General features: G+C 50.5%; 1 protein-coding gene across 2 annotated transcripts in view; it reads right to left on the bottom strand.

Annotated features, from left to right (window-relative positions):
- PATL1 (PAT1 homolog 1, processing body mRNA decay factor) overlaps positions 1–26,361 on the bottom strand; it is a 168,989-nt gene that overhangs the window by 99,092 nt on the left and 43,536 nt on the right. For both annotated transcript variants that reach the window (XM_086953075.1, XM_086953077.1), the window contains exon 4: positions 5,884–5,961. In XM_086953075.1, coding sequence (XP_086809201.1) covers positions 5,884–5,961 — 78 coding nt within the window. The remainder of the gene's footprint in view (positions 1–5,883; positions 5,962–26,361) is intronic.

The raw sequence follows: 26,361 nt of genomic DNA, 5'->3' as shown, positions 1-26,361 counted from the left end.
ACCCTCAGGGTTTCTGGAGGACAAGGAGCAGAGCTCTGCTCGCTTTAGTGCTCGGCTGGGGGCATCTCCCAGCGCTATAAAGGGCCCGTTGGGTCGTTTGGTGTGATCCTTAGTTCATTTTGCTCCTGAGGCTATTTTTCAGGACTCTTAGCCTCTAAGACGGAACACTTTGCAGGGGGTTATTTTCCACTGGCTTCCTGCGCCAGCCTTACTCATTTTGCTTGTCCACTGGCGCTTCGCTCCTCCTGTGTGGGCCCGGAACACCAGTTCTTCCCACAACTGGTCCTTAGGAGGTTTAAAGGGACCAGCGTACCTGGTCCTGAAAAAATAACCACTGATCCTCAGGTCAACAGTAGACATAGTCCTTAGTCCAAGAGGGCATCAGGAGTTCCTTCTTCCAGTTATCATTGGCTGCCACGGTCCAGTCCCGGGATCCAGCTCCAACAAAAAAAAAAACTCTACTCCTTGAGCACTGGTGAAGTTGGGTGGAAACTTCCAGAACCAATGCAGCCCTGGCCCACCATTGGGAGCAACATTACCTTACCACCCAGTCCCAAACTTCCTGCACAGCATGCTGGGACAATTTCAGATGGTCCCATCCAGGAGCCACTGGTTAATTCTCCTCCGGGGGCCTCAGCTCCTCCTCTCATTGACACAGCCTTTACCATAAAATCGTTAAAAAAGACCCCCCTCCTGTGTTGGCTTAAGAGGTCTGGGCTCCCTCTTTTGTTCTGTGGGCCTGGGATGTTCAACCCTGGTACAGTGTGACAACTAATTTAACAGATGTAGATCTTCTTTCCCACACCTTTCTCAGGAACTAAGTGAAGCACTGTTAATTGCTCCCTTTGTGTGGGAAAGCTTTTGTTCTTTCTGCTTATTAACTTTGCCCAGCAAGGAGACAAAAGGTCTGGGCTCTGGTCCAGAGCTGGAAAGATCAAATGAAAACATAAAACATCATTTACTTTAACCCGTTGACGGCGGCACGAATTCCGCTGCGGGCGAATTAATGAGTGGGCGGGGTTCAGACGGCCCCTGGCCATCCGGCGCACACGCCCACTGTGACGTCGGACGGCCAGGGGCATTCCAACACGTGGATGGGGTTAAAAGCAGCATAGACATGAGGCCCAACCAGGTGAACTAGAACTGTACACTCTCCTGTGCGGTTGCTCCCCTCGCCCTCTGCCCCCCCCAGACGCTGCATTCACATTTGGCTGTATTTGATCCTGCCTGCCTGCCTGCTGGTTAAGCGCACTCAGCGCTCGGTATCGTTTTCAAGTTTAATTATTTATTTAATTATTTGCATCCCATCATTGTTCTTGCCGCTTGGTGCATTACATTGTTCTCCTGCTGCGCACTAGCGACAACTAATCAGGATAGAGACGCTTGCGTGGAGTGCATTTTAAAGTGCTTTACAAACGTGTTGCCCACTCCGGCTCTAACCCAGTTTCGATTCAGGGTCCGGGCTCCATTGTAGCTCTGTTTACCCTCGGCAGCCCGTGGCTCCTCCCAGATCCCGCCTCGCAGCTGCACCTCCCACCCACAAGCATAGCTAACGCGTCACGGCCTCCCACCATTTGTGACCGAGTGGACACTCTCCTGTGCGGTTGCTCCCCTCGCCCTCTGCCCCCCCCAGACGCTGCATTCACATTTGGCTGTATTTGATCCTGCCTGCCTGCCTGCTGGTTAAGCGCACTCAGCGCTCGGTATCGTTTTCAAGTTTAATTATTTATTTAAATTATTTGCATCCCATCATTGTTCTTGCCGCTTGGTGCATTACATTGTTCTCCTGCTGCGCACTAGCGACAACTAATCAGGATAGAGACGCTTGCGTGGAGTGCATTTTAAAGTGCTTTACAAACGTGTTGCCCACTCCGGCTCTAACCCAGTTTCGATTCAGGGTCCGGGCTCCATTGTAGCTCTGTTTACCCTCGGCAGCCCGTGGCTCCTCCCAGATCCCGCCTCCCAGCTGCACCTCCCACGCTCCGCCCCCTCCACTCTCCATTTATGGCCAATGCCCCCACGCGCAGCGTCCACGCGCTTCGGCCACGCCGAAGGTGCGCCAAAGGTAAGCCCGTCTACGCCTGGACCGCGCCCAGCGCCAGACCCCCTGCCCCTCGCGTTGCCCAGCCCCCCCGCGTTACCTACGATGCCACCACCCTCCTAGTCCTTAACCCCGGTCGCGCCCCCAACTGCGTCCAAGCCGCTCCTGGACACACCCATGGACCTTTCTCCTGCTTCTCGTGCAAATTCAGCGCCACCGACATCATCACCGCTACGACCACACCACTGACTCCCAACCCCAACCACCTACAATGCATCCTTCTCAACACCCGATCGGTCCACAGGCACGCCATTGACCTATGGAATCTACTAGACACCATCTCTCCAGACGTCGCCTTCCTAACGGAAACATGGATGAACGCTTCCTCCGCCCCAGACATCACCATTGCCATCCCTGAAGACTATAAGATCACTCGCAAAGACCGCACCAGCCACACAGGAGGAGGAATCGCTATCGTCCATAAGAAATCAATCCCCATCTCAACCAGCTCTGACGCCAACCTCGCCAACTCCGAACACCTTCACTTCCAGATCCACATCGACCCCAAAAACACACTAAGAGGCACTCTCCTCTACAGACCACCAGGACCCCGCGGAAAATTCAGTGAAGACATCACGGACTTCATCACTCCACACGCGCTCCCCTCCAAAGACTACATCCTTCTGGGAGACCTCAACTTTCACCTTGAAAAGATCAACGACCGCAACACCGCCACCCTCGTGGACAACCTCGCCAACCTCGGACTTAAACAACTAGTCACTTCCCCCACCCACATCGCAGGTCACACACTCGACCCCATCTTCACATCCAGCAATCATGTCTCATTCAGCCACACTACGGATCTCCTCTGGACTGACCACAGCTGCGTTCACTTCACCTACAACAAACCAAAACCCAACATCCACCTCCAACCTACCCTGCAAAGAAACTGGAACAAAATCACCACGGACCAAATCTCTGCATCGCTCCTCCGAAACTCCCCAGCCCTCTCTTCTAACGCTAACGAAGCCGCCGCCAACCTCACCCTATGGCTATCAAACACCGCCGACACCTTAGCACCACTGAAAAAACGTCAAAGCAAACCTGGCAGCAAGAAGGCATCATGGTTCAACGATGATCTCAAGAAGTTCAAGAAACTCTGCCGCTCCCTTGAAAAAGCCTGGAAAAAAGCCCCCACCACTAGCACCAAGGACGCCTTCAAAAACGCCACCCACATACACCACCAACTGATCCGAAAAGCCAAGAAAACAGCATTCAAGGATCGACTTGACAACAACGCCCACAACAGCAAGGAACTTTTCAACATCGTCAAAGAATTTTCCAATCCCTCAGCCAACTCCAACGACATCACCCCCTCTCAAACCCTCTGCGACTCCCTAGCCTCATTTTTCCACAACAAGATTGCAGACATCCACAACAGCTTCGACAACCAACCCGGAATCCAACCCACCCTACCATTTGCTGATCATCTTCCCCCCGTGAACACCCTTAACGACTGGAACCCAATCTCCACTGAGGACACCATCCGCCTGATGAATTCCATCCACTCAGGATCCCCCACAGACCCATGTCCCCACCACATCTTCAACAAAGCAGACTCCGTCATAGCACCGCACCTCCGAGACGTCATCAACAGCTCCTTCAACTCCGCCACCTTCCCGGAAGACTGGAAACACGCTGAACTCACCGCCCTTCTGAAAAAACCAACAGCGGACCCCACCGAACTCAAAAATTACCGCCCCATCTCGCTTCTTCCATTCCCGGCCAAAGTCATTGAGAAAGCTGTCAACAACCAGCTCGCCGCCTTCCTCGAAGCCAACAAATCCCTCGACCCCTCACAATCTGGATTCCGAGCAAAACACAGCACGGAGACCGCCCTCATCGCAGCAACAGACGACATTAGAACTCTACTGGACAATGGAGACACAGTCGCCCTCATCCTCCTTGACCTCTCTGCAGCATTCGACACAGTCTGCCACAGCACCCTTTTACAACGCCTCAATAACATCGGAATCCAAGGAAAAGCACTTGAATGGATCACCTCGTTCCTCACCGGAAGAACCCAGAGAGTCCGCCTCCCACCATTCAAGTCAGAGGCCTCTGAAGTCATCTGCGGCGTACCACAAGGATCCTCACTCAGTCCCACCCTCTTCAACGTATACATGAGCCCCCTCGCGGCCATCGCACGCCAACACAACCTCAACATCATCTCTTACGCGGACGACACTCAACTGATCCTTTCTCTCACCAATGACCCCAGCACCGCCAAAACTAACCTACACGAAGGAATGAAAGAAGTTGCCGAATGGATGAAACAAAGCCGTCTGAAACTGAACTCAGACAAAACAGACGTCCTCATCTTAGGTACTTCCCCCTCTGCATGGGACGACTCCTGGTGGCCGGAAGCCCTCGGAAAAGCACCCATCCCGACAGACCACGCACGGAACCTAGGTGTCATCCTGGATTCTTCACTCTCAATGAACAGACAAGTCAGCGCCGTATCCTCTTCCTGCTTCAACATTCTTCGCATGCTCAGAAAAACATTTCGCTGGATCCCCGCCGAAACAAGGAAAACAGTCACCCACGCTCTGGTCACGAGCCGACTGGACTACGGAAACACCCTCTACGCAGGTACTACCGCAAAACTCCAGAAGAAACTCCAACGAATCCAAAACGCCTCAGCCAGGATCATATTAGACATCCCGCGCAACGAACACATCTCTGGTCACCTGAAAGACCTCCACTGGCTACCCGTCAATAAGAGAATCACTTTCCGACTGCTTACCCACGCACACAAATCACTCTACGACATCGGACCAGATTGCCTCAACTCACGACTATCCTTCTACACCCCCTCCCGCCAACTACGTTCTTCCAGCCAAGCCCTCGCCACTGTACCTCGCATCAACAAGACCACCATGGGAGGTAGATCCTTTTCATACCTGGCTGCTAAAACATGGAACTCACTCCCCGCTTACCTTCGCCTTACCCAGAACCACCTAGCATTCAGAAAACAACTTAAAACGTGGATATTTGACAAGTAATCCTCCTTCCCTTCCTTAGCGCCTTGGAACCCTCTGGGTATGTAGTGCGCTATACAAATTTAATGACTTGACTTGACTGGACTATGGTTTAAAGAAATATGTTAAGAGCGTGCCTGTATTAGAGCAACCATTTTAAATATATTTACAGCATAAACCACTTATTTCTGGTAGAGGTGCGCTAAAAAGAACATTTAAATATTCTTTTGAGTAACCAAATTTCACCTCAGGAGCCTAGAATACATTTTACAAAATCTCTCTTCAATTTCAGGTTTTTACAACCCTTATTAGAAAGCAATACACTCTAATATAGACATTCTTTAATTGGAGGAGATAGGTAAGCAGAAGTTTATTTATGTTCACAATTTCAATCCCGATGCCATGTAAGAGTGGGCATGGCACCAAATTAATTTGATTATTCATACAAAGATGTGAAATGTATGTTTTCTACATGGGCTGGGTCAAAAATGATTTCCTCAACCCAGGGCAATTCTTGATTTGCAGTGAAACAAGGAAAATATTGAAAACATCTTTCCTGTTGGCATTCTTCTTTTTGTTTTCCATCCCCTACTGTAAATTCAGTTCGTTGCATGGACATGTAAAAGCTGCAATATCATCGTTATGTCTAAGCAACCTAATTCAGACTCTCAAGTCTACAAAACATTACTGCTGCTTTCAGAATTAAACATTCCTTTCCTACACCATGTGGAGCTTGTGTTTTGCTTTTTCAGTTAGTGCAACAAGAAGTAAATATCGCAAAAAAGAAAGATGGATTCATACCTCAGAAAGCATTGGGGCTCTCATATGCCGGAGGATTGCTGGACTGTCCCAAATGCTGGAATTGAGGCTTCGTGAGAGCTGTGAAAATTAAAACCACAAATAAGCAGAGGATTTTCATAATTATGCTCCAGACTAAGTTTCAGGTTAGGTAATTCTCCTGAAGCTGTTCTAATATCTTCAGTGACACAAACTCCTTTCCATCATCAACTAGATGGGAACAGGGTGCACAACCTTATTGGGAGGAAGGGAAACGCAAGTCAGCATTACAAAAAAATACCATGGTTTATGCTGTGTCTCACCCTCACCCGCCTCTTCCCCTCCTTCATTCTCTGTCTACTTCCCCTGCTCCTACCCCCTCTCCCCTGAATCTCTCCCCTTGCCTGCTTTTTCCAATACATAAATGTCCTTGTTGTTTGTCTCAAACTAACATGTAACTATGTAGCTATGCTCTAAAACTGTGTAACCTTTATAACGATGTAACCTGCAACTATGGTCTGATACTCATGTAAAGCGCTCCGATACCTCCGGGTCTAGCCAGCGCTATATAAAACCTTTCAAATAAATAAATAAACAGTGTCCAGGGCTCAAGGTAATCTTAAAGTAATCTATTAGTGGAAGTGTTGGTGAGCAGCCTTAGACCCAACACAGAGCTGTGTAAGACATTGATTGCACACACACTGATCAATAACTGACACTGGCAAGGTTCAAGTAAGCACAAAGTCTGCAGCACCAGAGGGGGGGTCCACAAGGCATCCACCAGTGGCACAGGGGCGTTCCGGTGCAGGGTGCAAATACATCGTTAGCCACCCAATACTATTTAATGGAGGAATTTGTTGGACAAACAAGCTGCAGGCATGGAACCAGGGGCTGCATGAAGGAAACCAGCAACAGCAGAGGTAAGTTGAGGTGTTGAGGGTCGAAGGGACACAGTTGGGAGCTCCCCAATACCCAGGTGCTTTGAGTGAAGGGGTGTCCTTTGTTGCCAAATTCCTCTTACCAGAGCGGGACGGGGGGAGCCTTTGGATTCACACAGCAGGCCTCATCGTGGAGTTCAGAAGGGGTCAGCTAATGCTGGACTTAGATTCGGGATCGCTGGTGATCCTTTTCTGGATCAGTGGGCCATCAGGACACAGGCTGGAGGCGTCGGTGCAGTGTGTTCAAGGATCGCTGATCTGGAGGGCACCAGAGTCCTTGGTGGAGTTTTATTTGTGGACAGAGCCACTGTTATCCGGAGTTGTGGTCTTCTTCAGAGGCAGGCAGTCCTCCAAGGTTTGTGGAGGTCGTTGACTACTGGATAGGCGTTTCTTCGCAAGATCTTCAAGGGCTGCAGACAGGCCTGTAGGGCTGGAGCTAAGTCTGCAGGCATCATATCGGTCTTTCTCCTTAGGTTGGCTGGAACTAGTTTCAGGGTCTGGGGGAGCCACTTACATACTAAATTTAGGGGCGTTTTAAAGGAGTGACATTTAGGGCCAATGGGCACCTTACCTAGGGTGACTACATCCTCAATTATGCCACCCTTCCTGTGGGAGGGGGCATAGTCCTAGCCCTGATTGGAGGGGTCCCCCTATCTTCAAAATGGCAGGGACATCAAGGTGTACTTCAGCTCGCCTCCAACTTAGGGGTGGAGTTGAAAGAGGTGGACATACCTCCCATTCTTCCTAGGTCTTCCCACCCAAAGAACAAGTTACTTACCTTTGGTAACGATATATCTGTAAGAAACAGTAGTTAGTATTAGATTCCTTACCTTAGAATATCCCCAGGCATCAGACTGGATCCGGAAATGTTTGCGTATCAGTACCCTTGCGCGTCGGTAGGCGTCGTCCGCGGCTCCGCGTCAGTCATCCGCGCCGTGATGACGTTGTTGGAGTACTTAGACGCCGCCTCCACGCGCGGACGTCAGTTCTTATACACAGCTTTTCCGCGCCATGTTAAAAACAAACACTGGTACCATTGAAACTAGGACCCTGAAAGGGGATGACCTTAACCCTAGATATCGGTTTGCAGAACTACTGTTTCTTACAGATATATAGTTACCGAAGGTAAGTAACTTGTTCATCTGAAAGAAACCGGTTAGTATTAGATTGCTTACCTTAGAATAGATACCCCAGCAATACCAACCCCGGTGGTGGGTCTGCAAACCAATAATCACACCAGAAAGTCCTGGAGGACGGAACGGCCAAAGAAGCCATCCCTCCGGACTTGGCTGTCCAGGCAGTAGTACCTTGCAAACGTGTGCAGCGAGGCCCACGTAGCTGCCTGACAAATGTCCTGCAAGGGGACTCCCCGGCCCAGGGCAGTGGTAGCCGCCATGGCCCGAGTGGAATGGGCCCTCAGCACAACAGGAGGCTCCTTCTTCGCCAAGGTGTAACAAGTCTTGATACACAAGACGACCCACCAGGAGATGGTCTGCTTGTGCACCGCCCAACCTTTCTTAGCGCCCACGTAACCAACAAAGAGTTGGTCATCCACCCGGAACTGGCGTGTGCGTTCTAGATAGAATGAAAGTGCAAGTTTTGGATCCAGACGGTGGAGCCGCTCTTCCTCCTTTGAGGGATGCGAAGGCGGAAAGGAGGTGTGCAAGGTGATAAACTGCCCGATGTGGAAGGCCGCGACAACCTTAGGCAGGAAAGAGGGTCTAGTCCGCAACACAACCTTGTCCGGATGGACAGAAAGGAAAGGAGGTTTGGAGGAAAGAGCCTGGAGCTCACTCACTCTCCTGGCAGAGGTGATGGCAACCAGGAAGGCAGTCTTCAGAGCAAGAAGGCGGAGAGGACAGTTGTGAAGTGGCTCAAAGGGAGCACACATCAGATAGGTAAGAACAAGGTTGAAGTCCCACTGAGGCATCACAAACAGAACAGGGGGAAACATGTGTGTGATGCCTTTCAGAAAACGAGTTACAATAGGGGACTTGAACAAAGATGGTTGATGAGGCAGCCTTAGAAAGGCTGAAAGGTCAGAAAGGTAGCTCTTGATAGTGCCCAGAGCAGAGCCCTGCTGGGCAAGAGAAAGAAGGAAGAGAAGAACCTCAGAAAGAGGGGCAGAGAGAGGATCCACAGCCTTTGCTGTGCACCATGCCACAAATCTGTTTCTCCCTGCAGGCGTATACAGACTTTGTGGAGGGACCCTGGCTGCCAGAATAACATTACCGACTTCAGGAGGCAAGTCAAATGGCCTCAACTGTCGCCGCTCAATCTCCAAGTATGGAGGTGGAGACTGGACAGGTTCGGGTGGAGGACCGTCCCCTGCTGCTGCGACAGAAGGTCCTCCTGAAGAGGCAGACGAACCGGGGGATCGACTGACATACTGAGTAGCTCGGGATACCAGTACCTTCGTGCCCAGTTCGGAGCCACAAGGATGACTTGGGCCCGGTCGCGTTTGATCTTCTTCAGCACTCTGGGCATAAGTGGTATAGGCGGAAAGGCGTACAACAGACCGCAACTCCACTCGTGACGAAAAGCATCTCAGAGCGAGTGCCGCCTTGGAAATTCCAACGCGCAGAAATGATGACATTGCGCATTCTCTTCAGTGGAGAATCGATCTAACCAAGGCTCTCCCCACTGCAGAAAGAGACCGTGTGCCACGTCAGAGTTCAGACGCCATTCGTGATCATGCACCGGCGGCTGAGTTCTTCCGCCCTGGCGTTTAGAGAACCTGCCAGGTGTTGAACCACCATGGTCACGCCCGGATGTTCCAGCCACTGCCAGAGGCGCAGAGCCACCTGACAGAGGGTCCACGACATCACCCCGCCCTGTTTGTTGCAGTACCACATGGCGTTGGTGTTGTCCGTGAACACCTGCACTACACTCCCCCAGACAGAGGGGAGGAATGCCTTCAGTGCTGGACGAATCGCCCGCAGCTCCAAAAGGTTGATATGGAGCCGGGACTCCGCCGGAGACCAGAGGCCTCTGATCTCAGCCTCTCCCTTGTGGCCTCCCCAGCCCTGGAGGGACGCGTCCGTCACAACTACGTGCTACGGTTGGGGAAGGGAGAGGGATCTGCCGCTGACTCAATCGCGGTCCTTGAGCCACCACTGCAGCGGTCTCGCAGTGCCCTCCGAGATCAGGACATGGTCGGACAGGTTGCCCTGATGCTGGGCCCACTGAAACTTCAGGTCCCACCGCAGAGCCCGCATCCGCCATCGTGCGTGATGCACCAGAAGGATGCAGGAGGCCATCAGCCCCAGAAGCCGCTGCGTCAACCTGAAAGAGACTCTAGATAAAGGCTGAAAGATCGGAATCAGAGCCTGAATATCCCGAACCCACTGTTCGGGAGGATAAACCCGAAACTGCGCAGAGTCGAGAACCGCTCCGATGAAGAGGAGCTTCTGGGAGGGGCACAGGTGTGAAGTCGGCACATTGATGGAGAACCCCAGCTGGTGCAGGAGGTCTGCCGTCGTCTGGAGGTGGCTGACGACTGTTTGGGGCGAGCCCGCCTTTAACAACCAGTCGTCGAGGTGGGGGAAGACTGAAACCCCTAACCGGCGCAGATGAGCTGCGACCACCGCCATAACCTTCGTGAAAACCCGTGGAGGGCTGGTAAGGCCGAAGGGGAGCACAGTAAAGGGAAAGTGCTCGTGGCCTACCGTGAACCGCAGGTAGCGACGGTGGGCCAGCAGGACGGGAATGTGGAAATAAGTGTCCTGCAAGTCCAACGCTACCATCCAGTCTCCTGGGTCCAGGGCAGCTAAGACCTGAGCCAGTGTTAGCATTTTGAACTTCTCTTTTCGGAGGAAGCCGTTGACGTTCCGTAGATCCAAGATAGGGTGTAGGCCCTCTTTGGCCTTCTTGGGTTTCAGAAAGTAGTGGGAGTAGCAACCACACCCTACTTCTGGCCCAGGAACGCGCTCGATGGCCCACTTGGCCAAGAGGGCTGTAACTTCCTCTTGCAGAAGTCGCAAGTAATGCCCCGACACGCGGTGGTATTGCGGTGGCATGGCTGGAGGGGTCGCCTCGAAGGGGAGGGAGTAGCCCCTTCAGACGATTTGCAGCACCCACCTGTCCGATGTGACAGTGTGCCAGTGGAGGAGGTGATGGCAAACCCTGCCCCCCACTGGTGTCACATGGGCCTGATAGCTCGGACTAGGAGGGTTTTGAGGTGGATGCAGTGGTAGGTGTGGACTGACCTTGCCGTTGTCCCCAACCGCCGACACAGCGGTTTCCACGGCTGCCACCGCGTTGGAAACTAGTCTGCTGTGCGTGGCTGGCAGCACGTGTGGGGGCGCCCCTTTCTTGGCCACGAAAGGAGAGAAAGGCACCCGTTTGCTGGCGCGGGACCGAGAGCCCAAGGACTTGGTCGTAGCCCTGGTGTCCTTAAAGCGCTCAAGCGCATGGTCTGCCTTGTCGCCAAACAGGCGACGGCCATCAAACGGCATGTCCATGAGTGTATTCTGGACATCGGCCGAAAAGTTGGCGGACCTCAACCAGGCGTGGCAACGAATCGCCACCGTCGTTGCCATCGCTCTGCCCAGTGAGTTGGTGGTATCCAGTCCACACCGGATGGGAAAATGTGCTGCATCTCGACCCTCCGCAAGGGCTTGGGCGAGTTTAGCCTGGACCTCCGCCGGGCATTCTGGCAGCACGTTCGCAACCGTGTCCCACAGAGAGTGGGTGTAGCGGCCCAAGAAGGCATGCGGTGATGGAAGACCGCAGTCCCAAACTCAGGGAGGAGAATACCTTCTTGCCGTATTGCTCGTACCTCTTGGATTCCTGATGGGGCGGAGCCGTCGGGAATGCGGTCTGGGAGTTGGAGGCCTGGATGACCAGGCTCTCAGGGTGGGATGGATGCACAGGAAACAAGGGTCGCCCGGGTGGTGGCGTCTGGCCACGTTCCTATCTACAGGCGGACCTGTAGCAGGCCTGGACCAAGTGCCCAAAAGAACGTCCGTCAAGGCCTCATTAAACAGCAGCAGAGGCTCAGCCAAGCTTGACTGCGATTTAAGGACCTCAGTGAGGTAAGTCCTCACGGCCGCGACGCGGAGCTAAAGGCCCAAGGCCTTGGCTGCCCGCGTCAGCCCCACAGTGTAGGTTGCCCCCTCCTCCGTAGCCACGGTAGGAGGTGAGACAAAACCAGTATCCGGCGAAGTGTTCAGACCACTGGCATTCCCAAGTTCACCTGTCCAGTCCTGCTGGAACTGACAATCACGTGTCAGAGGGTCCTCAGACCCCTCTCAATACTCCTCATCACCCATCTCCTGATAATCAGGGTTGGCAAAGTATGGGGCCGGTTCGTTAAAGTAAAAATCTCCAACCAACGTCGAATACAGCGCCGAGCGGCACCGCTCCGACGCCGGAACCGGATCGAGGGAGGCATCGGGGATGGCATCGCCCGAAGGCGGCCCCGGAGTGGACAACCTAGGGATGAGGTCATCAGGTCAACCGGCGACGACCCAGATCCGGAAGCTGATCCAGCGGGGCCCTTCTTGTGCTTACCTGACGACTGAGCCCGAAGACCGATGGTGATTCCCGGAGCTATGATGGCTCCGACCCCGCGACCGGTCCCTCGACCTCCGTCCGGACCGGGACCTCTCGCGGCGCGGGCCGACTGCCGGAACTCGAGATGCTTGCGGGACCGCTCCCGCCTAGCTTTCGACGTCAGGGCTCGGTAGTCGGGGCAGGCCTTGTCGTCTTGGTCGAAGCAGAGACAGTGAAGGCACCGGCGGTGAGGGTCGGTAACCGACATCAGTCGGTCGCAGTCCTCACAGGGTTTAAATCCAGGCATACTACTGGCACCGTTCAGAATCGAAGACTCTGAAAAATGATCAAAAAGGATCGAAAAAGTTAGTCAAAAATGGACTATGGGTACCACTTTTTCCGGATCTGCGCTGCTGGTGTGGAAAAAAAGAAGAACTGACGTCAGTGCGGAGGCGGCGTCTAAGTACTCAGACGACATCATCACGGCGCCCACGACGGGCACGGACGACGGACGCGGAGTCGCGGACGACGCGCAAGGGTACTGCTACGCAAAAATTTCCGGATCCAGTCTAACGCCTGGGGATATTCTAAGGTAAGGAGTCTAATACTAACCTGTTTCTTTCAGATAAGGGGTGTAAATCCGCAGCTGCCATCTGCTGCTAGCAGCAGAGGCTAGAGGTTGCATTAGCAGGCCTTTAAAACTTCCCTCTAGAGCACTGTGCCTCTGAAACCTCCGCCTAGGATGTGCTTTGTTTCTGGTCCAAGAGAGCAGAGGCTCTCGACCCAGGGGCCCAGACACATGTCTGGTGGTGGCAGGCTGCCTACAGCCGGTCTGTGGCCACACTTGGGTTGGTAGGTTTTCAGGGGCACCTCTGAGTTGCCCTCTGAGTAAGTTTCAATAAATCCCACACTAGCATCAGTGTGTGTTTCATAAGAGAAGTAGTTTGGTACCAAACACTTCTGAGTTCAGAGAAGCAATTATGGTGCTGGGGAACTAGAGTTGTCAAGTTTCCAGCCAATGCACCCTATAAGGTTTCCCTGGCACTTACAATGTCGAAGAATGGACTTAAAATACCTTAGGGGAATATCTGCTCATGCGGATATGCCCACACCTGTGTTATAGTACAACCCTTCTCTAGGGCTGGAAGGCCTGTGAGAGGGGTGACTTATCTATACCTTCGGCAATGCTAGCTGGCATGGCGCACAGGAAGTGTGCTATGTCGACTTTGTTGTTTTGTCTGCGCCAGGCCATACATGCTGCAGTGACAGTCTGCATGGCCGAGGTGAGGGGCCCCTAGGGGACCCACTTCAGTCCCAATGTGCTAGGTAACTCGGTACCATTTACTAGGGACCTGCAGGGGCCTGAAGGCCAATTATGGAACATTTTTAGGGAAGAAGCACTGGCACAGGGGACCCGGTTGGCAGGGACCCTATCAAATAACAGGCAAAAAGTAGGGGATATCCATGTCAAAAGAGGCAATTTCTCCGGCATGGTGAAAAGTGCCCACCCTCGCATGTCTGCCTCACACATTAAGAATACTTCACCTTCCAATTTCAAATATACAAACATAATACAACTACTGGCTACTGAGGCACCAGAGATCTGGGAGGCGTTGAGGAATCAGAATAGAAGCAAATATAGATGTACACATTTTTTTCTTTAGGGTTTCTTTTACAACCCCTCTTCTCTTAAGTGACATTTATAGAGCGCACTGACACCATAAGTTTCCTGGCGCTGAAAGAAAGAGTGCAGAGATTGCGAGGGGGGTACTAACCAGTTAGGGGGAAAAGCAGAGTTTTCAAAAGTTTCCTAAAGTTCAATAAGGAGCAACTTGACTTGACTGATAAGGGAAAAGGGTTCCATAGTTTAGGGGCCAGGTAAGCAAACCTGCGGCCGCCAAACTTTTTAAGTTTTACTGTGGGGGCGACCAGCAGGTGAAGATGAGCCGAACGGAGGTTACGCACCGGACGGTGCTGCGTGATCAGTGTTTTAAGGAAAACAGGCCTGGTGCAATGGAGAGCCTTAAAGGTCAGGCAGCCAATCTTTAAGGCCGCCCTTTGCTTAACTGGCAACCAATGTAGTTTGTGCAAAAGTGGTTTCGCTGATTCCCATTTTGGGGTTTTATAGATAAGTCTGGCAGCCTGATTTTGTACAATTTGGAGGCGGCGGAGCAATGACTGAGGGAGTCCATAGTATAGGGAGTTCAGGTCAAGGCGGGATAGTACCAGGGAGATCACAGCCTGGACCAATGCCGCATGTGGTAGTAGATGGGCTATTTTGCGGATTTTACACAGTTGAAACATACTGGAGGGGATCACAGCACCTACTTGAGCCTTGAGAGAGAGCTCCGCATCGATGATGACCCCCAGACTCTTTACCGCACTTGCCGGGACAGGGGGGGGGAGCCCAGCTCTCTGAGCCAGAATTAAAGGCCCCAGTATGCTGGACTGTTACCAGGAAGGATGAGCTGTGTTTTCCCTGGATTTAATTTAAATTGGTTGTGATTCATCAACGACTGTATACGAGTCATCACTGCTTGGAAACTTTTAGCAGCATCAGGGGAATCGAGAGGGAAGATTATCTGCAAATCATCAGCGTAATTGAACACTGTGATATCCCACCTTTTAAGCGAGTGCATCAATGGCCGGAGGTATAGATTAAATAGGAGAGGAGAAAGAGAGGAGCCCTGAGGGGGAGTGGGTACCCTGGCTGCAGTAAAAGGACCCAGACGAACAGCTTGTGCTCTGCCAGTGAGGAAAGACTCAATCCAATTGGAGGCAGGTCCATGGATGCCGGCCTGTCCGACACGGTGGAGAAGGGTGTTATGGTCCACCGTGTCGAAAGCGGCAGACAAATCCAGTAGCAGGAGGGCCTGAGGTGACCCGTTGTCAGCATTCTCCCTCAAGGCGTCCAATACTGCCAAGATGACTGCCTCGGCGGAATGGGCCAGTCTAAAGCCCGGCTTGATTAGGTTCGAGATAGCAGGAACTCTCGAGAAAATTTGAGAGGCATCGGGTAACATGAGCCTCAAGGAGCTTGGACAGATAGGGCAGGAGGGAGATGGGACGATAATTGGAGGGATCGACAGGATCCACACCTGGTTTCTTCAACAGGGGCACTAGAGTGGCCTCTTTGAAGCAGCTTGGGACCTTGCCGGTGCTGAGAGAGGCGTTAAACAAGGGAAGTAAGCAGTCCGGTAATGTGAGACAGACGTCCCGGAGGACAGAGGGAGGGCAACAATCGTTGGGGGACCCTGATTTGACACGGGCCGCCAGCTCATCGAGGGAGTTGGGGTTAAGAATAGGAAACTGACTGAAGGACAGCTGGTCGATGGGGGAAGTGTCTGATAGCCCCACAGGGGTGAGATGGATGGAATTCTTGATGTTGACTATTTTCTCGATGAAAAAAGAGTTCAGAGCATCACAAGTCTCATGGGATGGGGCCTGAGTGGGAAGGATTCTGTCGTCCGTGGTGAGCTCGTTCATGATTTTGAAAATTTCTTTAGGTTTGTTCTCGGCTGAGAGAATTCTGTCAGAGATATGTGTGGATTTAGCCAGGAAAATAGCGCCTTTATAATCTTTACGGGCCGCCACGAAGAGCAATCTGTCCGAGTAATTGTGTCTCCAGATCCGTTCTAGCTGACGCACCTTCAATTTCTGTTCAATGAGGATGCTAGAAAACCATCTATGTGAGTTACTGTGTCTAGTGCGTGGGAATTTGGTGAGAGGGGCAAACTGGTCACCGGCCACCTTTAGCCAGTTGCAGATGTCCTCTTCCATTACCTCAACATTGGCATCAATGTCGGTGGTAGGTCGAGTCTTGGCCAAGGCAGCGAGAAAGCCTTCGGAGTCATAAGAACTCCATTTGCATGATGACCCGCCTGCCAAAATAGGGGTCTTGACCCTAGCACTGACAGTGATGGTAGTATTGATTAGATGGTGATCTGACCAGATGCAGGGGGAGATAACTGGGCAGGATAATACCAACTCATGAGTCCAGATGTGGTCACGGGTGTGACTCTTTATATGAGTAGGCACAGAGATTTGTTGGACAAGATCGAGGCTAGTTAGAGCTTCAAATAATTCCGTGGCGTGAGAGCCAGCCTTCTAATCATTGAACCAGTAATTGAAGTCGCCGAAGAGAGCAATTCTGGTGTGATGTGTCATTACATTAGCTAGCTGTTCAGCCAGGCAAATAGGAAACGAGGGCATGGAATAGGGGGGCCGATATAGAAGTATGATTGTGAAGACACAAACCTCTGTTTCTAGACCAATGACAAGATTGTCCACCTCTGGAAGAACAAGAGAAGCAGAGGAGATAAATCTAAATTGTTTCAATATGATGGCTGCCACCCCGCCCCCAGTGCGGCCTGAGGGGCGGTCAGCATGGAGGATGTAATAGTCTGAGGGAAGGGCCGCAAGGATGCCGGGATGGGAGTTGGTGGTAAGCCAAGTCTCTGTAATTAGCAATATATCAGGTTTTTCCGCAGTAAGGAGGATAAAAATGTCTAAATGGTGCTTTACCAAAGAGCATGTGTTCAGATACATCCCACAAACAGATGTCAAACTCCTTATAGGCTCCACACCGTACTTGCAGCTCTCAGGAGTACTAAATGCCCTACAAGCAATGCCAGCGGAGTTGATCCGCCTCACTACACCAGGGGAGAGCGGCTGAAGCGTGGTTTGTAGCTGACTATTACAACTACAAAGCTGTTTTGTGTAGTCCCTGGGCTGTGAGTGATTACCTAACAACAACCTTTATTTATTTATTTATTTATTTAATGCTATTTATAAAGCGCGTACAATTACCCTTAGGCGTCTCGGCGCTGAAATTGCATTAAGGTTTCACCCTGGAGCGGAAATGCGGAGAAAAAATCACTGATTGAACAGCCAAGTCTTCAGGTTTTTTCTGAACTGAAGAAGAGTGGGACTAGTTCTTATGTGGATAGGCAGAGTGTTCCAGAGTCTAGGGGCCGCAGTTGAGAAGCGGCGATCGCCCCAGGAAGCTGTACGACTGCGTTGTATCACCAGTTGATTTAGAGAGGTAGATCTGAGCGTTCTTGGGGGATTGTAGGGGATCAGTTGCTCTCTAAGGAATCTGGGTCCTAGTTTCTGGAGCGATTTAAAGACAAAACACAGCGCTTTAAATTTGACCCGGTTGTGAATGGACAACCAGTGGTATTGTTTAAGCGTGTCCGAGATGGGAGCAAATCTAGGTTTTTTTGAAAGCACTCGGGCGGCGGCATTCTGCACTGTCTGTAGTTTTTTAATGACTCTGTTCTGGGCATTGAGCAGCAGACCGTTACAGTAGTCCAATGAGGACAACAATAGTGAAGAAACCAGTGTTTTTGCTGCTGATTCTGGCAAGTAAGGAGTAATTTTTCTTACCATTCGCAACTTAAAGTGAGCATTGGCAGCCACCTTATTCGCGTGGGCCATAAAGTTGAGCTGGTTGTCAAAAGTGACACCCAAGTTTCTAACTTTGGCCGTGGGGCAGGGAGGAGTGCCCATGGCCGCTGGCCACCAAGTTGCCGACCAGGCTGGGGAGAGATTGCCGAAGATAACCACCTCCGTTTTATCGGAATTGAGTTTCAGGCAATTTCTTGCCATCCACTCACCTATGGCAATCATCCCGTCTTGAAATCTCTCTGCCATTTCCTGTCCGTCTCCCTTTATGGCCAGAACCAACTGAGTGTCGTCTGCGTATGAGGTCAGGCCCATCCCGTATGCTTTGATGACACTGGCGAGGTCCGACACATATATATTAAATAGTGTCGGACTCAGGGATGAGCCTTGTGGGACCCCACACGGTAACGACAGATTGGCCGACTGGAAGGGACCCATAGTGACCGCCTGAGTTCTGTTGGTCAGGAACGAGGCCAGAAGGTCTCTAGCAGTGGACTGAATGCCCATCCTCTCGACACGGTCGACCAAGATCTTGTGGTCGACCGTGTCGAAAGCAGCCGACAAGTCAAGGAGGACTAATACAGCAGTACCTCCTTGGTCACGAATGATTCTTATGTCGTCAGCTGCTTTGATGAGGGCGGTTTCCGTGCCGTGGTATTTGCGGAAGCCGAACTGGGTATCATCCAGCAGGTGGTTGTTCTCTATATAAGCTGATAACTGCTGGTTCATAGCCTTTTCTATGACCTTTGCTAGAAAAGGGAGACTAGCAATGGGACGGTAGTTCTTCAGTTCACTTTTGTCTAGCCCAGGTTTTTTAAGCAGAGGTTTAATAAGTGTATTTTTCAAAGAGTCAGGGTAGGTACCGGATGCTAGAATAATGTTACAGAGGATGGTTATGATGGGGACGACTGTGTCTGGTACTGTGGCTAGTACAGAAGAGGGGCAAGGATCCAAGGCTGATCCTGCTTTAATCGTGTTAAAAATGCTCGTGACTTGATCAATGGTGAGGGCATTGAAAGAGGTCATAGTAGTACTAGTTGAATTAGTCAAAGAAGTGATCGGAGGGGTGGAAGCACTACTATGAACCTGATCCAGATTAAATGCTTGATAGATGTCATTGACTTTAGTGAAGAAAAAGTCTGACAAGGCATCACATAATGTTTGTGATGGGGGTGGGTTAAGGTCTGGAGCATTTCCCGCAAGGGTTTTTGCAACATTATAAAGCTGTTTGCTGGAGTTTTTAGCAGCTTCTATATGGCGAGTATAGTAATCCTTTTTTGCAGTTATAATCATTAATTTATAAGTAGCAAGGGCTTTCTTAAAAATGTCCTTGCTTTCAGTATCGTAAGTTCTTCGCCATTGTCGTTCCTTGTTCCTGGTGAGTTGTTTTTGGTCTTTTAATTCTTTCGTGTACCACTGAGCTTTGGGCGTGTTTCTGTTTTTGGAAATTGATTTGGTGGGTGCCAACTGAGTAGAGGCTTCACCCAGCCATTTTTGAAATTGATTGGTAGCAGTCGCTGGATCGGTGGATAGTTCCGGGGTTGAAGTATTGAGAAGCAACATTAAATCGTTACGGTCAATGTCCTTCCAAACTCTAAAAGTGCCTTTTGTTGCAGGATTCACTGTTTTCCTCTGCGGGCCTTTGATGGTAAGTTTGCTAAAAATGACAGAATGATCTGTCCAGGTCATGGGGAGAACAGAAGTGATGGACAGTCCTTCCACATTTGTGAAGATTCCATCCAGCGTGTGGCCTGCCTGGTGGGTGGGGGTAGTGACCAGCTGTTTAAGGCCCATCAAGTCAAGATCAGATATGAGGGTTGTGGTGTCCTTGTCACTATAAAGCTCTAAGTGAAAATTAAAATCACCTAGTATTGTGGTGGGTCCTTCTGTTGCTATAGATTCGGTAATATTGGTAAGATTTGCGAGAAACGCGGATCTAGTGCCTGGGGGTCTATATATCAAAGTTCCCTTAAAATTGTACGTGGGGGCCATTTGATGTCAAAATGCATGGCTTCGCATGCTTTAATGGGAATAGGTACGCAACGGGTTTGGCATTGGTCTCTGGCAATGATGGCTATTCCACCACCTTTTCCCTTGGGCCTGTCCTGCCGATAGGCACTATAGCCTGGAGGAACTGCCGTAACATAGTCAGGCGCAGATGCTTCGTCAGACCAGGTTTCTGTTATATAAAGTATATCTAAATTGAAATCACTAATCAGATCGGCTATGTCCTGGCAGTGCTTGCTCAGTGAACGCGCATTAACAAGAGCCATGGAAATGTGTGTATCTACCTCCGTAGCTCGAGTTTTGCTATACAACGGGGGGTAGCGAGCATAGGCAGGGAGTTGCAGTGAGGACACCGTGTGTGAGATGCCGACAGTGTGAGCGAGACATCAAATTTGGTACATAGTGGAGCGTAAGAAGGGCACAGCTCCCTAAGCTCGCTGCGAGAGTAAGAAATGCGAGAGACAGGGGTCGTGGCCCTGGGCCTGCTTTATATGTACTGTTTGGCACTGTATACTAAAGGTCACAATATTGATGAACTTCGAATTTGATAGCTAAATTACTTCCTTCAGTTAACTGACTTGCAGTGTAGTGAGTGCAAGCAGTCAACATACTAAGGAGGTGGGGGAGTTACAAGTTCAGATTCAGTATACCACAGTAAACATTATATTACAACATTAGTGTCCAACCAGTACTTTACTTCATTCAAAAGGAAATAGTATGACAGGGCAGGTAAGCAAGTCTGAGCACTTAAAACCACACATAAAATAACAACTTCTTATGCTTTCAAATGAATTGAAGGAAATAGCGGCTAATTCTGCAGTATCTCTACAATACATCTATAATCAGCCCAGACTGCCAGTGGAAACAAACTCAATGACTGGGAAGTTGGAAGGCTAACTACCTCCTGCTCCCTCGGAGGCTGAAGACCGTGGATTCAAGGATCTACCGCAGGATTCAATTATCTACTTTAGGAGTCAAGGGCATTTTGAGGGGACTAGATTTCCTCCCTGTTGATGAGAGGAAGCCTCTGCTAGGGCATTGCTGTTCACCTGTGTTCCTCAGCTTGAGCTGTGACCTTCACCCATGTGCCTCTGCTTGGACTTAGCTATTTGCTTGCATGCCTGGCTCTCCAATTAGGATTATCTTCAAGACATCGTCCCCAGACAAACTTTCCAGCATTCTTAAAATTCCTTCTGCAGTATAATTTTTCTTGTATCCTATTGATAACTAGGGAGACTTTGATTGTTTGGATTATGGAACTCCTGTTGGGCTCCTATGGTATACCCTACACCTATGTACTGCGATTATGTATCACACTCAACGCTGTGCTGTAACAACTTACTTTTGGGCCTCGCAGTGTTATAAGCACATCTTGTGTGAACCTTGGCTTCTGATCAGGCACCCAAGTTGTACAGCATTAACAACTACAGTTGTTAATAGGAAAAAGACCAGTCACATGTGTAGGAAGGTGGATATCTGACTATGGTTACCCCCAAACTTTTTGCCTGGTGTTTAGCTGGTTTTTGACTTAGTTGGCCTGGGATCCTGCTATTCAGGGCCCCAGGCTGATTGCTCTCTCCTTAAAATGGACTCCATGTACCTTAGGTGCATAACACAATTGGGACTGGTTCACCTTATGAGCCCCTGTAGTAGAGTACCATAGGTACCCAGGGCATAGGTGTAGCCAAGGCCTACCAGGGGCTGCAGCATGTATTGTGCCACCCCTGGCCTGGCCTCCATATTTGACACAACTGGCTGATCACTCAGCTGGGGTAAGTTGGTGTAATCACCTCTTACTTAGGTACAGTATGCCTGTGCCTAACCCTAAACTGGACACATATGTTCCTATCAGCCACTCCTATGGAAGGCCTCATCAATCCTGGAGGCAGAGTGCTTGGAAATATGTGAGATGGTGCTCTAGCATGCTGCAGCTGTCGGGAACCACTCCCTAAGCTGTTCCGGGATATTGCCATACCATATACTCTTAAGTGCATTATAATCCTTGCGGTTAAATGCTATCTTTGGTTTGGCTTTATCAAAACATGTCGAGTAAGGTGTCATACGAATTGGAATACTATCCCCTCGCCAGTTCTGGCGACGGGGATAGCATTCCACCCTTCTAGAGGGACACGACATGTGTGTAGCCTTAACCCCGGTTAAAGTTAAACAGAGCCTCAGCATCACAAAATGGATGCTGCCACCACAGACACATGTCTGACCTCCTGCTGCTGGGAGTCCTTCCAGCGAGGAGGGCCTGGACAAAGGGTTTCCTGCCTGGGGAGGTGCGAGCACCACCCCAGACAGGGTTTTGTGTATTGGGTAGGACAGGGCTGAATAGATTGAGACAGTGCCTGGGGAGCACAAGGCTTCCCCTTGCATAATCCGGTCAAACCGGTTCTGGGGCAGCCCAGCCCCAGCTCCAGTGAGACCTGGACAAAGGAAAGGGGGTGTAACCACCCCCCTTCCTGGTCCCACCCATAGGGGAGGGACCTAGCAGGAGATCCACCCCTCAGATTGGGAATAAGAGTGGGAGCAGTGCCATTGCACAGCAGATCATCCTGAATCAACTTTACACGAAGAAGAAGACTGGACTTCGACATTCTGCTGCACAGAAGACTGAAGAGAATCTCCCTTGTGGCCTAGGAGTGGCCACCCTGTGAACACAGGTACCAACCAGCAACTCGACGTCTGCTTTGCCGCCGCCTCCCTCCGGAGCCCGAGCCCAGAGCCCGACAAGAACCAGACTCCCAGACCTCTCAGAGCCCGATCCACAGTCCCTGCAAAGAAGGGACCCGTGGAGGCACCGAGTGACGTGGGACCGAACCTTTTGGAAGACACTCGAAAAGCTGACTGCGCAGCTTCTGAGGCATCCTCGACGTTGTGCTTTGGGGACTGAGAACCCCCACCACCGAGCAGCCATTGCACCGAAGATCAGCCCTCCAGCATCTCCACGATCTGCGTGGGGCCCTTTTGCATTGTGCCACTCGACGCGCCATCCCGGCCACTAGCCACGTGGTCAGCGGCCATCTTGGCGACGAACCCGAAGATTTACACAGCAGGTCTGGTTGCTCCAGACCTACCCAAGCTCCTGTGAAAAGGAGCACCCGCTCTGACCTTGCTGGTCCGAGTGTTAAGCAACTTTCAACTTCTGCCTGGCTTGCCTTTGCCAAGGCCTGTTTGCTCCGATCAAGGTGCCGACACCGCCAACAGCGAGAAGCCTGCGTGGGACAGCTCGTGACCGACTCCTGGACGTCCTCGACCCCGGGTATCCACGTGGCTGCAGAAAGAAGCTACCCGACAACGCCTGTTTGCACCCGACATCGCCTGGTTCCAATCTGGTTCCACGGTAGTCACTGGCTAGTGACTTTGAACACTGTCCCCTCTGCTTTCAGGTCTTCACATCTTCAGATCCACCCTTGGATCCACCGGAACTCTTCACATCGAGCCGCCTGCAGCATCTTCAGCTCCAAGCACCATCGACCAGCGTGACGAAACCCGACACTACTTCGACCCTGTGCACCCGCTTCTTGTGGGTGAGGTAACTCAGCTCCGCCGGTGCTCCTGCACTGGTACACATCCCAAGGGCCTGTGTTTTAAGTTTCAGCTCCGTAGGTCACTCGGAAGGTTCCTAACTTTCTAACTTTGTACTTTTTACGCACCATAGACTTTGTATTGGAAAGTGCGTGCACTTTGAACACTGCACCAGAGTCCCGTGGGCCTCTCCCGACTTAGTCACTGCTAGTCTCGAATAGCTCCAGCGATTCCCAAGGCCCTAGGCCTCTTCACTTTCCTATTGGTATCTCTTATACCACTTTCTTAGTATATGGTTTAGGTGGCCCCTAGGGCTCATCCATATTGTGCAACTTTTGTGTATTTTAAACTGTCTTGTGATTTAACGCTTGTGCTTCTGTGCTCATAAAGAGTCCAGGGGATTTTATAGTTAATAAATCAATATATATTTTTAATATATATCTGTGTGGTGTCCCTTTCATTTGGTATTCAAGGGGGTTGTGTATGGTATAACAGCTGGCTTCACATGCCTTTCAGAGTTTAGCCTAAGACTGCTTTGACCACGTTACCACTAGGATAACTGGTCTACAAGGTTGAATTACAACCATCATCATAAGGGTTGCTTGGCATGGTACAAAGTGATCACTAAGAATTAGTGAGCATTATATACCAGGCCAACTTCTCACAACATGACTAACTAGAAATATAAAGTTACTGTGCCACTGATATGTTGGATGTTTTCTATAGAATAAGGGCCACTGGAATTGTGAGGCCACTGCATTTTCCGCATATTCGTGGATGTGCCACATTTGCTACACAATTTATCATTTGATGCTTAATCTGCAGACTTTTGTCTTTCACAACAAATTTTTATTGTTGACAGACACACCATGGGCAGCATTTGTATACATATCATAGCAGTGGTATATATATACCAGTGTTTACAATATACAATTGTCGCAGGAGGGAATATGCAATAAGCTGAATTAAACGCATAAACATTATAATCTGCAGTCTTTAACAATAAAACTTCTGTTTCTAGATCAAAGAGGTCAAAGGTCACTAAAACACAGCTACACTTGTTGTAGCAGAGTGGTAGACCCTTCACAAAATATGACTTGTCACGTTGGCAGATCATCCAGGGCATTGTAATATTCTATCCAGTCAATGCTGGTTTTGGTGGGCTACCCAGACCAACGATGCACAGGTGGTCCAGAACTGTGCAATCTTTATTTATACTGCGTTCTCCTTGGTATACAATCACTGTGGACACTAACTGATTTTCCGCAGCTTGTGGTCAGACCATCATCATGGTCATTGAGAATCTATTAAGCAAAATGGCACATTTTGTTTCTACTTCATAAGGGCTTATAAACAGCTCTGGGGAAGAAAGAAAAGTCACCATGTTCAAGGTACACATGGAAGACTAAGATGAGAATTCTAATGAAAAGTAATTTCAAGTACATTGAAGATGTGAAAAGAGCAGGACAGAACTAATTCGCCACAGATGTGGCACAGTAGAGCTTTGAGAAGGGCATGGCAGCATTTTGCTCACCAGCATTAGCAGAAGTGAGGAGAAAGGATGGAATTCCTTACTTATCACCCCCTCACCCCGACATAGTCTTCCTCACAGAGACCGGGCTCAACTATGCCTCCGCACCAAACATTGCCAGGGCCACGTCCCTCAGCTACAAGATTGTTCACTGAGACCGCATTACCAAACACAGAGGTGGAATCGCCATCATACACAAGGAATCCATCCACTGCACCACCGCTACAGACGACAACATCACGTCCATGGAACACCTCAACTACTGGCTCAGAATAAATGGCAAAACAACTTTCAAAGGCACCCTCGCCTATAAACCTCCAGGCCCCACCCCAGCTTTTGCAATGCCATCCCCAAATTGATCACCCCCAGCCAGCCATCGACACGGAACACTGCATTTTCCTCAGATACCCTAATTTTAACCTCGATGACACCAATACAGTCAACCTTTGGACAGCATGAACAACATCGGCCTCACTCAGATAGTTACCAACACCACACACTTCGCAGGACCCACGCTAGATCCGATTTTCACCACCAGCAACAATCAAATACAGCCACACAAAGAGCAGTCAGAACCTCGCACCACAGCTGGAACAGAGCAGAGAGCCAATCAACTGAAACCCTCAACCCCCCTCCCCCACACCTCTAAAAAGCCATAAAAAACGCCACCACTTGGATCTCCAACCCGACAGAGTCACCCCAGGAAACCCTCTAAAGCCAACAGAACTGCTAAGCAAGCCAGCTGTTACACCCTGAAACAAAGAACCTTGATAGTCTACAGCAAACAACTAGAAAGGAGCCCACCGACCGGACCACCTTCAAGACATCACTCAGCCAATACCACAGACTTGTACAAGACACCAGAAAGAATGCCCTAGCCATCCGCATTGAAGTCAGCTCCAACCACCGCAAAAAACTCTTCAGCAGCGTCGAGAAGTTTTCCAGTCCCCTCAGCGATTGAAAACATCATCACCCTCTCCCAAGTGTTCTGCGACACCAAAGCTGACTTTCCATGACAAAATATCCACCATCAATAGGAATGTCAAAACCCAACCCACCACCGCCAACACCCTCAGCCGTCTAGATACCCAAGATGCCCCCGCCAACAACAGGCTCACCATCCAGAACCAATTAACCAAGCAGAACACAGACACCGTGCAATCTGCCAACTCTGGGACCCCCACAGACCTCTGCCCACACCAGGTATACAACCTCCGCAACAACATCATGAGCAAGCTCAAAGACATACTCAAGACAGTCATCACATGAGCCTCCTATCCGGAGGATTGGAAACTCGCCAAGTTCAAACCCCTCCTTAAGAAACTTTCCACTGACCCCAATGAGCTAAAACACTGACTGAGCTCCCTGCTCCCCTTTCCTGCCCAAGTCCTCGAAAAGGCCATCAACCAGTAACTCACAGAATACCTAGAGAACAATGATCTTTCGGACACATCCCAATCCAGATTCTACTCCACCACAGCACCAAAACCACCCTTATCGCTGCCATGGACAACATCCGATACCTCCTTGAATGGGGAGAGTCAGACGCCCTGATTCTCATCGACCTCTCTGTGACTTTTGGCACTGTTTCCC

Source organism: Lissotriton vulgaris, chromosome 1_2 (assembly GCF_964263255.1).
Source record: "Lissotriton vulgaris chromosome 1_2, aLisVul1.2, whole genome shotgun sequence".
In the NCBI taxonomy this organism is placed as follows: domain Eukaryota; kingdom Metazoa; phylum Chordata; class Amphibia; order Caudata; family Salamandridae; genus Lissotriton; species Lissotriton vulgaris.
Note: the sequence above shows the minus strand (reverse complement) of the source record. Positions and strands in the feature narration are given on the sequence as shown.